Genomic DNA, 17,161 nt, shown 5'->3' with positions numbered 1-17,161 from the left:
TCTATGTGCCGGACTGAAGTGTCCTTTCACAACATGTTGGCCCATTTTAAAAAAAATGTGTTGATTTAGTGTTGTTGCTGAGAGGATGATGATCTTTGCTCCCGTCATCAATGATGTCTGCAGGCCGCCACTCGCCCTGCGACCATTTGTGGTCTTGCCTTTTGCTGCCGACAAACCACAAACGTATGTGTGTGTGTGTGTGTGTGTGTGTGTGTGTGTAGGTGTGTGTGTGTGTGTGTGTGTGTGTGTGTGTGTGTGCGCTCCGCAGCGGCACACGCGCCATGACTGTGAGTCCTTGTGCGGCGCGCACAGTGCGAGCCCAGTTTAAAGCAAGCCTTTGATTACCATAGACCCGCCCAGTGGTTATCCAGTTACCGACCCCTTTGCCGCCATTGGCTGCCCCCAGCTAATTATGCAAGGTAGTGAATCCCCATGGGGGAGGTGTGGCCAAAAGTGAAAGGACTCCTTTGGCAGGCAGAATAGAGCTTTTATTGAGGATATCTCAAAGCTCACCATCAGGGACCAAATCGAGGGATTGTTGAGGAAATCTTTGCTGCTGCCGCTCTTTCATTCCTTCCCTGCAGCCAAAGCAGAGAGCAGAATGCAAGGAATCCGCAGTATTTCTCACCCTGGGAGACCTGCTGAAGTGTGAGGACCCGGACGACCGCGCTCGCCGCTCCTGGACTCAGGTGTGCGCCGCCTCTCTCCCCTCCTTCCGTCCTACCATCCTGCCTTTCTTCTTCCCTCACCCCTGGGCTGCCTGCTGTCGGCTCCATCCCCAGGCAGGGTGTCTGAGGCCATGGTGCTGCTCTCCCTGCTGCCCTGCCTCTGCACCCTGCTTTCCCTGGACCTGCTGCCTGGGGCGGAGGCCGCCGTACCGCTCGAGGACTTCTACCCCTTTGGTCTGGACCAGGGGGACTCTCAGACCGTAGCCCAGGACGACGGGGGCTCCGGGCTTGTGGAGATCTCTGTGGCATTCCCCTTCTTTGGAGACCGGCACACGGGGCTCTATGTGAGTACAGCAGTGTGTTTATGTCTATATATATATAAAGTTTGTGTGTGTGTGAGTGTGTGTGTGTACTTGGCAAGGCACAGTGACATGGTGTGGACTGCAGAGCCACAGGGGGATGAGATGGGGGCACATAGCCAAGCGCTACACTGCAGCAGCCCACTGAGAGTTTGTATATGTTTGCCTGTACTCCACCGCTGTGTAACCTCATTTGTACAATATTAGCTTTCCTGCCCACGATGGGTATCAACATCCATCCCGATCATGACCTTCCCTCCGCTGCCCCCCGGCAGAGATCCTTGCGCCGAGCATCCGCAGTCAGTGCAGAGCCGCTCGACGAGGCTTTTCACACACTTTGATCTGCCTTGGTCTTGTCTCGGGTTCGCACAAGACAGAACCCTAAATCAGCACCACCTGTTGCGGTTATGCATCCCACCCCAGCCCAGCCCACCCCCTCCCTCCTCCTCCTCCTCACGCTCTGCAAATCCCAAGCAGGAGGAGGCTGAGGCACCATGGCAACACTGGGCAAGGTCAAAGGTTGTCTGGTTGATCTATCATGTCGACTCCACAAACAGTGTGGACCTTCTTCTTGCACACGTCAAACAAGATGAGACACGCTAGGAAATTGCTAAGCTTCTCATCAAGCTGCTGTCAGATGTCACATGACGCCCCGCAGCTCCTCCCCGTCTTGAGGGCCTCACCCCGATCGATTAAACATCCGCAGCGGCGCAAGCGGGCCACACGGGGCGCTAGATCTCCACCAGTGCTTCCTGCGAAAGTGCTGCCTGCCTCACAAAGTCAACAAAAAACTGCAACAAGCTAGTCTTGTTATTTTGAGGAAAATCTCTCTTATTTTCAAATGCAAATGTTGACCGGTATGGCTAAGCTACATATCTTATATGTTGAGCCAAGGCACAGATTTTACATATAATGCTACAAGCATATACAGTAATCCCTTGCCACTTTGCGCTTCAATTATGCGGCTTACAACCTACTATTAGTCAAAAAGTATACATATTGAAGCAAATTTTACATTTTACCTAAATTGAGCATTTTCAAGCATAAAAATGGCTAAATGAAGTAAAATACAAATATAAGACATACAGAAGATGCATTCAAAGACGTTGTGATGATATGTAGTATTCTACACTGGTCACTAGCAATCTTCCTGCTAATTTTTCAAGTGTCTGAGCATACACACAAACGACCTGAGCATCGATTTCTTTGAGCGCCATCAGATGTGCACACTTGTAGTATCACACCTGTCCAAAACCTGAGAAACTGAGGTAGTCCAACTGTGTATTTTACAAAGTAGCTTTCACTTCTCTATCTCATCCAATTAATAATCTGAATCTTGTCGGAAACACGTCATCATTTCATTTTCCATTTCTTTTCTTTTTTTACCATTTTTACCATCACTCGCGCAAACTCTGAACACTTCCTGTACTCTGTAAGTCCGGCCATCAAAATAAAAGCATGCCAGTACCACATGCACAGCTAAGCCACTCATTTACTCCACACTTTTCACTCAGAAAACTGGCTCACAACAGCCCCTTCTCGTTTGAAAAAGAAAAAATGTCAACTGTCAAATGTCAAAAAATGTTCAACTCTTCTTCTTGTGTTCTTCTGTTCCCACATACTCCGACAGCCTGTCCATCCTGAAAAGACCTTTTCTTACTTTAGCTTGGTTAGTGGCTGTGGCCAAGCTAAAACTCAACTCTGAATAGTGGTCGACGGACGATAATCGAGCCGATATTTGGAATTTGTATGTGTATCAGCCTTTATTTAAATTCGACTGGCTGATATCAAGAAATCAATTTAAAACTGTATTTTTTCGGCTCAGATGCAGCCGCGCCTCTTTCTCTCTCCTGCTGGCTGCAACTTCTGTCTCCAGCATTGCTCCACCCACGACGCCATCTGATTGGTTAAGCTAGTCACAGCACACATTAGCGGCTGAGCCAATCTGAAACGGACGCTGTCCTCACTCACACACATGGCTGAGAGGGAAGTTTTCTCGTGCTGAGAACGTCCTGAGAGCAAACACACATGTCAAGGTAAATCCCAGTGTTCTACATCTCACAACTAATCCTGAAGTTACAGTGAGCAGCAGAACACCGTAAGAGAGGAGTAAACATTAGCAACAGCTCTGCTAGCTCGTAGTATTTCCCAACATGTCTGTGAATTACTTGAAAGAAGGCTGCTGATAATGTCGACAGTCTTAAACAGTCTGCGATAGTAAAAGCATGTGTGTGATTGAGAGAGAGCGTGCGTAGAAAACTCAATTCACTTGTTTTTTTGGACGGAAGCACGCCAAGGTGGAAGCAGGTTAGCGTACCATAACATTAGTTTGCCGGTCTGGCTCTAAAGCTCAGCAGACTACGTATTGGCAATGGGGAGAATGTACGTAATGTGGAGAATAGTATGTGTTTGCTTGAAAGTCACATGAAAACAGCCACAGCTCACGACTACTACAATAACGTGATGTTAAGAGCGGAGTAAACACAAGCGGCAGCTTTGCTAGCTTGTAGTACCTCCCGATGTGTCTGTGAATCACTTGAAACAACGCTGTTGGTAATATCAATGTGGAAACGGTCCTTGATTGTAGAAGCCTCTGTGTGTGTGTGTGTGATTGTGAGAGAGAGTAAGAAATTCAATTCAGTCTTGTTTTGTTGCGGGGAAGTACGCTAAGATGAAGGCTATTCACGGAGCTATTACTTAAGTTTTTATTTAACTTTACAAGAGTTGCTGCTGAGCTTGTTAACTCCCTGTAGTTTTTGCTGTGTTTGAACGTAAAACAAAGATTTATATATAAAGTTTTATATAAATGTTACTTTAACTGTGGAAACATTTCAGGGAGCTACTTATTTAAGTTTTTATTCAACTTCTAAGAGATCCGTCTGAGTCTAGGAACTCCATGCTCTTCTGGAGCTATTTTTCTATTTGTTTGGTTAAATAAACATGCCTGAGGCAGTTAAGCCAGTTTGTGTTTAACTACTCTTGAATACTAATAATCAGTATCGGTATCAGTCCTGAAAAACCCATATCGATCAAACCCCCACCATCACTTCCTGTCTGCCCCTCACTCAGCTCTCCTAGCACCGGAACACATTTAGAGCAACACACACGTGCACAAGTCTTATTTCTGTTTTATTTTCTCTTATTATGTGCACTATATTAGGTAATAGGAGTGTAAAGGTGACTATAGGGGTGTTATTTCATGTCTAGAGGGTTCTAATAATGTCAAAGATTGTATTTAGAATAAGTAACAAGTTTTCTATGCTCCAACTATGAAAATATTCCATTTTTTTTTTACATTCCAATATTCCATTTATTCCATTTATAAGTCCAGTCGTCATCACAGTCCAGTCTGGAACCAATTAACCACGAGAAAGGAGGGATTACTGTACACAGGTTAATTATGTATCATCTGCCATCTAGTGGAAGAAGAGCATTTCATTGTTCTGCCTGTCATGTGTCGCCATCCATCCATTTTCTATGCCGTTTCTCCTCACTAGGGTCGCGGGCTGGAGCCTATCCCAGCTGACTTCGGGCGAAAAGCGGGGTACACCCTGGACTGGTCTCCATCCAATGGCAGGGCACATATACTGTAGACAAACAAGCATTCACACTCACATTCATACCTATGGACAATTTAGAGTCTCCAATTAACCTAACATGCATGTTTTTGGAATGTGGGAGGAAACCAGAGTACCCGGAGAAAACCCACGCACGTACGAGGAGAACATGCAAACTCCACACAGAAATGCCCAACGGAGATTCGAACCCAGGTCATCCTGATCTCCTGACTGTGACTGTGGGGCCATCGTGCTAACCACTAGACCACCGTGCGGGATTTTCTGACCCCTTAAGTGATGATGATAAATCTGCATGACACTCTAACGTGCGGCGACACAGTGGTTGGGAATCACCCATGTAAAATACCAATTGACTCAACAGTACACAACTTCACCCAAATATTTGCGTTTCCACTGTCAAAAAAACGGTACCTGGAAAACTGATACGTGACGAATCACTGTTTGTCACAGCTTTTGAGAAATGACTGATATTATTGTCATTGTCATGATGTCATGAAGAAGGAAAACGCCTTCCTCCTGGACATCGTACCATCTCTGGACCGCCCACCCACCACTTTGTAAAAAAAAAACAGAACAGGCTTTGCTACACACCTTAAAATGCCAACTATCTGTCATTCATCTACAGACGTAGGAGCTGGAAGTTTGACCATGTAGTAGCTGTGCTAGTGTTTCTGACATTTGTGTGCTCCTTTTAAGACTAACACACTTTCAGTACACTGTGGCACCTCTGACACTTATTTAAAATAGATGGGCCCTGGTTTTATTTTGGGCGACTGTGATTGACAAACAGTGGTCATGTGACCCCACACAAACCCTCCTCGTAACCAGGCTGTCCCAGTGTGTTTTCACTTGTTGCTGGGATCCCTCCCCCTCGCCCGCCCCCCTGCTCCCACCCTCCTCCCACGCCTCAGATAACATGGCAGGGGTCTTCCCCCTGGAACTGTCCAGCTGCTTTATCTTAGAAATGACCAATCACGCTAACAGAACACAGATGTGTCCGCGGCAGCTCCCAAACAGCACTTACTACTCCTCACTTACAGTGGGCCGGGGGGTCGGGAGCTCGAAGGTCAGCGAGGACGGCGCACATGTTTGGAAGCAGATGTGAGGGGAGATACTGTAGTTACGATCGACGGGTTTTATTGTAGAGAAAAGTGGAAAGATGAAGGCGTTTCCAAAGCCAGCGTACGTTTATACGGCAAGGTGGAAGGCGGTGTGGCGTTTGATTGCATGAAAGCGGGTCATACATTTCAAAAGCATCTCGCCAAGCATTCTTTACACACATCCCATCTGCAAGCGCTCATCTGCCTTCCTTAAGAACTCTTTCATTCACTCGCCGCTCCGTGCACACCAACGATGCTCAGCATGGGTGCTCCATGCATGTTTGTGTGGTCATTGGGAGTTTCACCCCACGCTGATACAACATCTGCACACGCTTCATGTGTCTTTCAAACACGGGGCTGCAGCCAGGAATTATGCAATAACGTCACTGGCTACGCCCCCTCCAAACGCAAACCACAGAGCTGTGATCGATTTTTTAAGACAGTGGAACCTTGGTTTTCGTCATTAATCTGTTCCAACAGCGTCAACAAAAACCGAAACATACAGAAATCGAGGCAATTTTTCTGTATTTTCCGGAATATTTTTACTTTTTCATGGTTTGGCTGGTCCTGTGGTTTACAGTTAGGTGCGGCTTATAAATCAAAATAGGGGGAAGACGAATTCAGTGGAATCAGTGATGGTGAACTTGCTTATCACTAACTTGCTCGTTGGACTGGCTTGTTATCTTAATTAAGCCGATATAGCCTCCCAGGTATGCTAGTGCGGAATAATTATAAATGACGAATAGATGGATGTTATTGGTGATGCAGACTTCCCGTATATCCTGGCGAGATCGAATTCAATCGTGTTTCTCACCTTCTTGATCAAATTGCTGCCATTCGCAACTTTCTTTGGCCCTGAGGCGGGTTATTTAGTAGTCGCACTCAATAGAAAAATGCACACCTAGTGAGTCATCAACATGTAGGGTGCCTGATTCCACGGAACAATACAGACTAGTTTGTTATATTTGATATTGTACTAGATCTGTGCTTTTCACATAGTGGGGCGGGCCCCCCTCGGGGTAAATTGTCAGGGGGGGCATGAGAGGCAGGGAGTACTTTCAGTGTTACTGCAGACCTGCCAACATGTACAAAGTTATCGTACTCAACATACAATTTGACTCTTGAATACAGCTCTTCACAGCGTTCCATTTTGTTGCATTTTCCTGGCTTCAGTTTTGAGTTCAGTCAATACAGTACAGATAAACAAATAGACATTATCAGTTTCTCAATAGTATTTTAAATCGGGCGGTTGGGGGAGCATAAAAACATTTCTGTCTCCTTGCGGGGGCATGACAGAAGATAATTGAGAACCACTGTACTAGATCAAGACAGTAAACGAAAACCAAGGCAAAAGTTTAGCGATTTAAAACAAATAATACAAAAACTGGGGTGTACGAACACCGAGGTTTGACTGTACATAATTTTTGTTTTAAATGCCAAAAATCCACCAAAACAAAGGAAACAATGCCGGAAACTGAGGAGCATCTCAGTGAAGAAATATGCAAATCCAATATCCAATTTTTGTTTACTGTTTTCTGATAACCATTAGCACGTTTATGTAGCTGTGAGCGAGTATGCGTGGTCAGGGGAGGAATCGTGTTTCAGCCAAGAGGAGAAGAATGCAGATTTTACCTGAAGTATTTTAGGTTCCAATACCATTTCTGCAGCCCCTGAAATGAGCAGGATAGAACCTCTGATAGGACAAGTGGCTCTAGAAAGTGGCTCTACTTGCTATAGATGTTTTTTCATAAGTGAAGCCAAGAATTATTAGGTACTGTGTGTAGTAACTGCTCATCCTCATTGGTCGAGCAGTAACATTTAAGGATACACAGTGAGAAATGTCAACAACACACACATGCTAACATTAGCTTAGCCTGTTGCCATGGCTTAGTGTGCTGCCTCAACAGCCTCAACTTTGCTGCAGCGCTCCTCAGTCTCTTCTCATATAGATTTTGTTTCCTGACCAAGAAGGGTGAACAATGGAGACCCTTGTTTGCCTCCATTGTTGTTGTTTCAACTTATACGCCCTCAATGCAAGTGGACTGGTAAAGCTGATGATTGATTCTATTCCACTGCAGGTTGTACAAATGTGTAGTATTTGCGTCGTATAGTTGTCTGCTTAGCTTGCACACAAACGTGAGGTCTTGTACTTGTTATTTTACCACTAGCAGGCGTACATTAATCCCTTATTTATTGTGGTTCATTAGTTCCAGTGATTTTCCGTGAAACAGGATTGCTTATTTATAAATTGAATATATTTAACGTTCAGAAAACCTGTTTACGACCTTCTAAAAATGCTTTTTAAACATTGTTGAAGACCTCTAGGCATGAAATAACACCCCATCATCACTTTTACACTCGTATTACCCAATGTAGAACACATAATGGCGGTAAATAAGCCATTTAAGGCATAAATAATGCTTGTGCTTGTATGTGTTGCAGTAAATGAGTAGGGAGTGGACAGGAAGTGGCTTCAGGCGTTCAGACGTGAGTTTTAGTTTGCCATAGGTTACGGCCCGCATTTTTATTAGGGATTATTGTGCCTTTTGTGAGATAATTCAAAACTGCAATAAAAGCCTGTTGTTCTGGCGATCAAGTCTGGTGCCTGTGTGTCTCACCTAACATTACAGTAACAATACTGACACCTGGTGATCAGTGTTGAATACTACATATAATCTTTGAATGCGTCTTCTGAATGCCTTATTTTTGTATTTTAGCTCATTTTTTACAATTAATTTATAAATAAATAATAATAAATTTGCATTTTTTTTACTAATAATAGATAGTATTCAACCACAAAACAACATGATTTATTCATTAATATATTTTTGGAAAACCATGACAAAGTGTGAAGCCACGAAATTTGAAGCACGAAGTCGCGAAGGATTATTGTACTTCTCTCTTCAGAGACTAGAATGAGGAGCAATGTCCGACTCCTTATCTATTTTCAACGTCAGGTGATGCTACATGTACAATGTGGCTTTCTACTTTCCTCTACGTATTTATTGTTATTTCTGGTCAGAGTTGTTGGGAAATATACTGAAATCAAGCCTGAATGTAGTCCTGCAACTTCCAGGCTGATTAAACAAGGTAGTCTGTAATTACTTGCATTCAAGTCGTTCCAAACTGGATTTTTTGCCAAGTTAAAAAATTACGCATGAGCTAAAGAGCAGAGTAATCAAAACATCCTCTTTTGACAAGTAAAAAAAACAAATGTTTCTCTCTGTTGATGCTTGGGCACCTTCTTCATTTGGGGGTTTGCTTTGGCGTGACTCAAACTACATCAAAGTTTGTTGTACTCCATAAATCGGCTGTGCCTGCAGAAACCCGCCCAAACTAAATCCTGGACATGTCCGGCGCAGAATTCCCCCCCACACCTAAAAATGTTGCAGATGGAAGTGACACCGCTGAGAGCGAGAGGAAGAAATATGGACACAGAGATGTTTCTTACTGAGCGTGCACACACTCCCCCCCTCTGCTGTGAACCTGACCTTGGCGGTGTTACAACATAACGCCGGGCACCGCGTGAACCCTTTCACTCTCTCACATAAGTGCAAAGCGTAGACGCCGCTCACTGCTTGCTCAGCCTGCTTGCTCAGCCTGCTTTAGCGACATGGAGCAAACAATAGGCCTTCAGTTCTGGCTAAATGCGCGTACATTCACATCTTTATCAACATATGCTAAGTCACTTTTCACCATTTGGTCCTGTTTACTTCAGAATGGTGCGGTTTGGACGGGTAAAAATCCTCAGACAGCAATCTGTGTAGCTTCACCTTATACCATTCATCTTTTTTCTATGCCGCTTATCCTAATTAGGGTCGCGGGCATGCTGGAGCCTATCCCAGCTGACTTTGAGCTAGAGGCGGAGTACACTCTGGACTGGTCACCAGCCAATCGCAGGGCACATATAGACAAACAACCATTCACACTCACATTCATACCTATGGACAATTTAGAGTTGCCAATTATCCTAACATGCATGTTTTTGGAATGTGGGAGGAAACCCATGCACGCACGGGGAGAACATGCAAACTCCACACAGAGATGCTCACCTTACACCGTACTGACCAAATATAAGATGGTATTTTTCCCAAACATCATCTTATATTGGGGAGGAGGTCTAAAGATTTATACATGCCCATACGTTCATTTATTTATGGCGAACCACCCTCACTTGTAAACACATTATAACGGGACTGTCTGTGAATGTAGCTTGCCGTTCCAACTCTATACAGTAGATGGCATTGTAACTCTGCTTGTTAACACACCTCATACCCACCTGGTCTGCCGGAGAATAAGAAGATGTAGCAAGAGGGATCATTGTTGCCAACTTAGCGACTCTAGCCCTCCAGTTCTGCACTTTCTAGCGACTTTTTCCGGACACTTTTGGAGACTCTAACATGAAAGAAAATGCTTCTCACAGGCAGCTCCGTCTTGCTTGTGACAAATAAAGCATAAAAAAACGCAATTATGCAAAGTAGTCAATAATGTTTAACATTGCAATCCTGTAGGAAACACTGCCTGCAAACCAACACTTGGCATCAAATGGCTTCTCCCTGAGCTTTTCTTCCTGTCAAACCAGTGGCTGCATCTCTCCAAGTCACTGGCGTGTGTGTCTCAAAGTGTCTCAAAGGTTGTTAGCAAGTTAGCGAACAACTGAAGAAGAGTTCTGATGCTAATTTTAAGATGATGCTGATCAAAGAAGCCGAGTCATCAAACAACTGTCCAAAAGTTAAAAAGTTGGATTTATTAAATATGATGAAGGAACTATTATTCCAGTGAACAGGATTAAGATTTTTTTTGTCTTGAAAATCTTGAAAAGGAGTCGTCTTATATTCGGGTCAATACAGTATTATTGCCTCACGCAACTTTTGACAATGAAAAAATGATATACCTGACTGAACCACACTTCTTGGTGACAACAAGGACTGTATGCCGCATTCAAGACAGAGTGACAGGAAGAAAAGCTCTGACTCGCTTGGGGAGAAGTCGTTTGGCGCCACCTGTTGATTTTTATGTCAAATATAAGACATCATAAGATACCATTTACTGTATAACCAATAGTTGATATCATCTTTTAGTGCGTCCCTGTGTTTGTCGTTTGTCTCAATGAAGTCAAGAGTTGTAACTTACTCTTGTGCTGCTCCTATTCAGAGGACGAAAATGTTCAATCCCCGCTTTCTGGAATGCAGCAATTACATCTTAAAAGATGACAGAGGCTTCTTTAAACCCTTCCAGAGTCCTTTTGGGGGCTCAGATAAACCCATTTCAGATATTTTAGAAGCGAGTCCACTCCCTCCACACATTTTGGATGCTGGACTTCCATGCCTCAGCTCTCATTAGTGACTCCGAGGCTGTGGGAGCTTCAGAACTCCCGAGCATCCGTTCTTTCATCCAGCCTTGGGCGCCCTCCTCCCGCCCGTTATCAGATAGTGCTCGGGATGACCTCGGCACCCTGCCCCTGCTGTCGTTCCCCTTCCGCCAGTCCACCCGTTCCACACCCCCAGCACATACACACACATGGATCTACATTCTCATCACATCATGCTGATGCAGAGGGGAAGGCTGCGGTCGGGTAATTAACTCAGCTCCCGTCCGCTGCCAAACAAAACTTCCTCCACTGTTTTTACAGCAAAGTGATGTTTTTTCAAAGAAGCTGAGTCCCCCCCCCCCCCAGTTGTTGTTTTGTCACATGCCGCTCGGCCTGCAGGCACGGAGGCAAAGTTCAACCCCGGCTGTAAAAGGAAAAACAGGATAGGTGCCATGGTGAGCAGGAGATGCAGAAAGCGTGAATGAAAGAAGCTCTTTCATGGCCATCCAAGGCTTTGCTCTACGAGCCCAATTTCACACTCAGCAACTATTTTCATCCGTGCACCATGAAGGTCACTCATGCAGCTTCTCAGTCTAAAACATGACTGTCACGTTAGCTCTCAACCACTTGTGAAATTATTCTTACTGTATGGTATAGTCGCTTTTACATCTTGTGCATTATAGCAATATTTGGTTCACTGGATACTAGAGAATAGTGGTGATACGTACCTCATGATATGATATTGTCACGATGCAGTATATGCCAGCAATACCGATCAACAATTCTGCAATAATTGATGATTGGAAAGAAACAGCAACAGAACCAATGTTGTAATAGCGGTAAGGGGCAAATTGCTCAGCCAGCTTTAATCTCATGAGTAATACCTCTGATAAACAACACATAGCACACATGAGTTTCACACGAACGGCTGAGTAGTAACAATATAAAGCACATGCAGAGATAGATAAAGCTGCTGTTGGAGTAGCGGTGAGGCGCAAGCTTCCGAGCCAGCATTCTTTCAGTGTAAACGACATGTATGTAACATGCACGAGTTCCACACCAGCTGCTGAGGAGCAACATTTTAAAGCGCATGCAGAGATAGGTAAAGCTGCTGTTGCAGCAGCGGTAAGGAGCAAACTGCTGAGCCAGCATTATTACTTCTGATGAGTTCATTGTGAGCAACACAGAACACGCATGAGTTCCACACCAGCTGCTGAGTTGCAACATTTTAAAGCACATGCAGAGCTAGATAAAGCTGCTGGATGCTGACCACTCAAACCACATGATACTTCAAATGCAGCTACAGCCATGCTACATCAGGAGGTTGCCTACAGCCACAGCTGACCTGGCACTAATTAGACCCGTTATTTACTTATGTCGACCTTGCACCCGGTGACTATGTATTACGTATAATATGTATTATAATACTGATATTTAGCTTCAGAGCTAATCGAAAACTAGTACTTTGCCCATATAAAAAGGTTTCCAGGCGGATTACAGATTGCCTGCTTCACAGCTTGCACTCATCTGTGGATGTCTAAGGTGTAAACTGTCTTTCCAGGCAGAGTCCTCATCAGTTTTCTCAGCTGCTGTCATTTCAAGGAATAAAGGTAGTGTGTGTTTGCGACATAAAGTGCAAACATCCTCCAAGCGCTGGCCAGTCTGAGTCATGCTGACTTGAAAAGAAAAAAAACCCATCTGACTCACCTCGTTCCTCCGCAGGTGAACAACAACGGCTTGGTCTCATTCCTGAGGGAGGTGTCTCAATTCACACCTGTGGCTTTCCCCATCGCTGGAGACAGGAGAGCGGTGGCGCCTTTCTGGGCCGATGTGGACAACCGGCGGGCGGGTCGGGTCTTCTACAGGGAGAGCCGGGAACCGTCCATCCTGAGCAGGGCCGCCGGAGATGTCAAGATGTACTTTTCAGACTTCCCTGAATTCAACGCAACCTGGGTCCTCATCTCCACCTGGCACCAAGTCACCTTCTTTGGCGGCAGCCCCGTCACACCGGTATGAACTCAGCTCACATACTGTCCCAAAAGTGACTACTGCCCTCACATTTCATGTCATCTTGTCGATACTGCCGGCAGTAAGCCATGCTTACTGTCAGCAAGGCACAACTGCCTTGCTACGCACTTGTGTTGCCAGCTATTTAGGCAATAGTGGCTGTGTGTTGACAAATTTTCAGTGGATAGTCTTTAAATTTATACTGCCATACAAGCTGTACACACACTACTCTAAAGTTCTGTAGTAGTGTTCCTTGACAAGATACAGTATACTGTCATAAAAACAAGAGGGGATCATGCGCTACTTCAGAATGTCACTGTACTTGTTCAAATTCATTTTTCCCTCCATGAACCACAGCTCCCCAGTGTTGGCAGCACTCATGCACCACTATACTTGACTGCAGACAAGACACCATTATCTTGGGACTCACCTGTGTTGCCAGCTATACAGACAATAATGGCTGTGTGTTGACAAATTGTCAGTGGATAGTCAGGATATACCGTGATACAAACTGTACACAGACTACTCGAAAGTATATCCAACTTTACTTTTTAATAATAGTGCCACTTGATGAGGGGGGGGATCATGCTCTGCTTCAGAATGTCACAGTACACGTTGGAGTCCCTCTTTCCCTCTATGAACTGCTGCTTCCTCAGTACCGGCAGCACTTGTGCACACTAACGCCACAATGGGGGGATCATGCTCTGCTCTGCTTCGTAATGTCACATCACATTTTCAATTTAATTTTTCCTGCAATGAACCGCAGCTCCCCAGTGCCGGCAGCACTCGTGCACTACCATTCTTGACTGTGGACAAGACTCCGTTATCTTGCTACTCACTTGTGTTGCCAGCTATTTAGACAATAATGGCTGTTTGATGGCAATAATGGCTGTTTGATAACTCTAAAGCAGGGGTGCTCACACATGCGCTACCTCTTTCTATAAAACATATATAAAATCTAACCAGTGAACTTTGAAGTACTATTGTAAATATCAATGATTAGTATTTCACATTCACATTTACTTGAACTTGAACATTTACTTCAAGTTTACAGGTAAACAAAGTAGTTGATATCATAATTATATTCAATATGGCAATAAAGATGATAAAACATAATTCCTCAATAGTTGTGTACATAACCTGAGTACTGGTAATATGTCAGACAGAATAGCTACGTTACATTCATTAGGAGACACAGTTCATTTATTACATCCAGTTAGCACTTGCTATCAAACATTACCGATATACAAGAATTGAAAATGATTATGCAAAAGACGTTGCAGCCGAAGTCAAGGCAACATATTAAAAAGGTTTCACCAACTAGCACATTTACCATTTCATCATGAAATAATAGTTTAAGAAGTGGATGTGTAGAAAACACTGATTTCTGTAGTGGAGTTGATGACGCAAAGCAAAGCCAGTAAACAATACACTTTTTTTATCTACATAACTAGTCGCTACAAGTGAACAGATAACTTTTGTTATAGATATAAGCATCTTACCGCTGAGTTAGTTCATCCGTAATCAGAATAATAAAGATGAAAATTGCATCTCCATGTGTAGCTTGAAACATCGCGGCAGAGCAAGTGCGAATCGGGAGGGAAGCTTAATGTCAGCTGACTGATCTCATATAACACCTACAAAGTCACGTTTACGCAACCCAAATTACCGTGGTGATCTACCGGTAGCTCGCCATCGACGTAATGGGCACCCCTGCTCTAATGTATATCCAACTTTACTTTCTATAGTAGTGTCTCTTGACATAACAACTTCCATGCTGCCCATGTCACTGTAGATGTTGGAATTCATCTTTACCTCAATGAACCACAGCTGCCTGGTGCCGGCAACTCTCATGCACACTACCACCACCATATTTGACTATAGGCAAGACACACTTGCTACTCACTTGTGTTGATATTTAGACAATAATGGCTGTGTGTTGACTCATTAACAGTGGATAGTAATATATATTGCCAAACAAGCTGTACACTGACTACTCGAAAGTATTTTTAAAGTACTGTATGTTCTACAGTATTGTTCTTTGACAAGATGTACTATAATAAAAGTTCCTGTTGAAATGTGAGTGCACTTTGACAGAGCTTCCTTGTCTTTCTGCACAGGTAAACACTTTCCAAGTGGTTCTCATCACAGATGGAGAGCTTTCCTTCACCATATTCCAGTACAACAACATCACCTGGACCACCGGAATGCATGCCAGCAGTGGCGGAAACCCAGCAGGCCTGGGAGGCATCGCAGCGCAGGTAGGATCACATGGAGCATACTTGCAGTACCACAGAGTCTCTTCTTCCATGGTACGGTTGGATTAAGACAGGAGTTCTTCTTCTGAGACGTGCGTCTCCTGCTTCCTCTCTTCCCAGGCAGGTTTCAACGCCGGCGACGGAAAGCGCTACTTCAACATCCCCGGCTCCCGCACAGCCGATGTAGTGAACGTGGAGGGAACCACCAACGTGGGCTACCCGGGCCGATGGGTATTCCGCATCGATGACGCCAACGTGGAGGTGGGCGGTTGCAACAACTCAGGTGAGAGGGAGAGAGAGAGAGAGACAGAGAGAGAGAGAGAGAGAGAGACAGAGAGAGAGAGAGAGAGAGAGAGAGAGAGAGAGGCTCTTGTTGACAGAGACACTACCTGGAACAACTTTCTCACTTTCACCTCCATTGCCCTCCAGCGTCGGTGTGCCCACACCTGCGACCGTGTCTTAATGGCGGCCAGTGCATCGATGACTGCATCACGGGGAACCCCTCTTTCACCTGCTCCTGCTTGTCGGGGTTCACTGGCAGACGTTGTCAAATCAGTGAGTCATGCAGCGCTTCATTTGACTCCATCACATCATTTGCATAATTGGCCTTGAAGCATAACTCAGTGTTGTGCGTGGACAGGTAAAACGGTGCTTTTTGGTTTGTGTCATAAGAAACATGCAACATTATGTCATATTTAAGAACATTGGTGCTGGTTTCATTTTGTGGCGTGCATTAATAATTTTTTCTGGGCTCCATGTAAGTAAGCTGGATTAAAGATAATGTACACGTCATTGTACATCTAATATCTAGCATCGAGGAGAGTTGGCGCTGGTGTACCCAGCATGCCTCGCGAGCACTTTGTAATCAGCAGTTAAACTTGCTGCTAAACTTACAATGATCGCCTTTTTTATTGCGTGTTAACTTGCCCGTTACATGGTGTGCTATTTATTTTTTGGTTTGCACTGTGAGTAAGACGTCGTCGTTCTGTTGCTCTGTGTTGTTGTATACAGAGTTATGATGCCATTTGCTGGACGGAATTGTAATGACAGGCTATACAGACAGTCCTGTTATACAGTAATCCCTCGTATATCGCGGGTAATTGCTTCCAGACCCCACCGTGATACAGTCAAACCTGTCTATAGCGGCCACTAAAGGGAAATGGCAAAAGTGGCCGCTATAGGCAGGTGGCCGTTATAGAGATTCAAGATTCAAGATTCAAGAGAGTTTTATTGTCATGTGCATGGTAAAACAGCAGTAATACCATGCAATGAAAATCTTATTCTGTTCATTTTCCCAAGAAAAGAAAGAAAACACAAGAAAGAATAAGAACATAAACATAAACATATATATCAATAAATTTATAGACAGGTTGGCGGCCATTTTGAATTTGTGCGCACACATATTAACATGTCTGTGATAAGAAGCTTGTGTTTACAGATACATATAATTATACTGTTACATGTTGACCAGGAGAGGGCACTGTGGGACTGCAGATAAAAGTTGTAAAGACCAACTAGGCTTGTTATTCTACACCACCCACAGAACAAAGCTGTGCTACTATATATACGGCAGAGTGTCATTACAGCTTTAGTTCATCAGGAAGTGACGGGAAGTGACGGTGCGACGTCACGAGCAGGAGAGCTAGGCTCAGTGCTAGCTGTTAATAAAGCCATTAAAGTGCATCGGCGACGTGAGTCTCTCCTTCCCCACAACAAGGGTCATTACAGTATTGACCAGTGCACATTGTCTCACACCAGGAAATAAACGGTGTCACTGTAGTAGCAAGCTCCAAAAAAGACGGCTTTTTTTATGAGGAACAACTGACAGTTTGTGTGGATCTTGTGAATGATTGTGACTGAGCTACGACTCAGTAATTTAA

The 17,161-nt window shown here is 44.4% G+C and overlaps 1 protein-coding gene across 5 annotated transcripts in view; it reads left to right on the top strand.

Moving 5' to 3' along the window:
- Positions 1-490: 490 nt before the first annotated feature.
- sned1 (sushi, nidogen and EGF-like domains 1) overlaps positions 491-17,161 on the top strand; it is a 50,102-nt gene continuing 33,431 nt past the window's right edge. For 4 of the 5 annotated variants that reach the window (XM_054788552.1, XM_054788554.1, XM_054788553.1 and 1 more), the window contains exons 1-5: positions 491-1,012; positions 12,739-13,026; positions 15,144-15,284; positions 15,402-15,564; positions 15,711-15,836. In XM_054788552.1, coding sequence (XP_054644527.1) covers positions 800-1,012; positions 12,739-13,026; positions 15,144-15,284; positions 15,402-15,564; positions 15,711-15,836 — 931 coding nt within the window. In that variant the 5' untranslated portion in view covers positions 491-799. The remainder of the gene's footprint in view (positions 1,013-12,738; positions 13,027-15,143; positions 15,285-15,401; positions 15,565-15,710; positions 15,837-17,161) is intronic. The other variant, XM_054788551.1, reaches the window with a different exon arrangement.

Source organism: Dunckerocampus dactyliophorus, chromosome 10 (genome assembly GCF_027744805.1).
Source record: "Dunckerocampus dactyliophorus isolate RoL2022-P2 chromosome 10, RoL_Ddac_1.1, whole genome shotgun sequence".
NCBI lineage: Eukaryota > Metazoa > Chordata > Actinopteri > Syngnathiformes > Syngnathidae > Dunckerocampus > Dunckerocampus dactyliophorus.
This window is presented reverse-complemented; position numbering and strand designations above follow the sequence as displayed.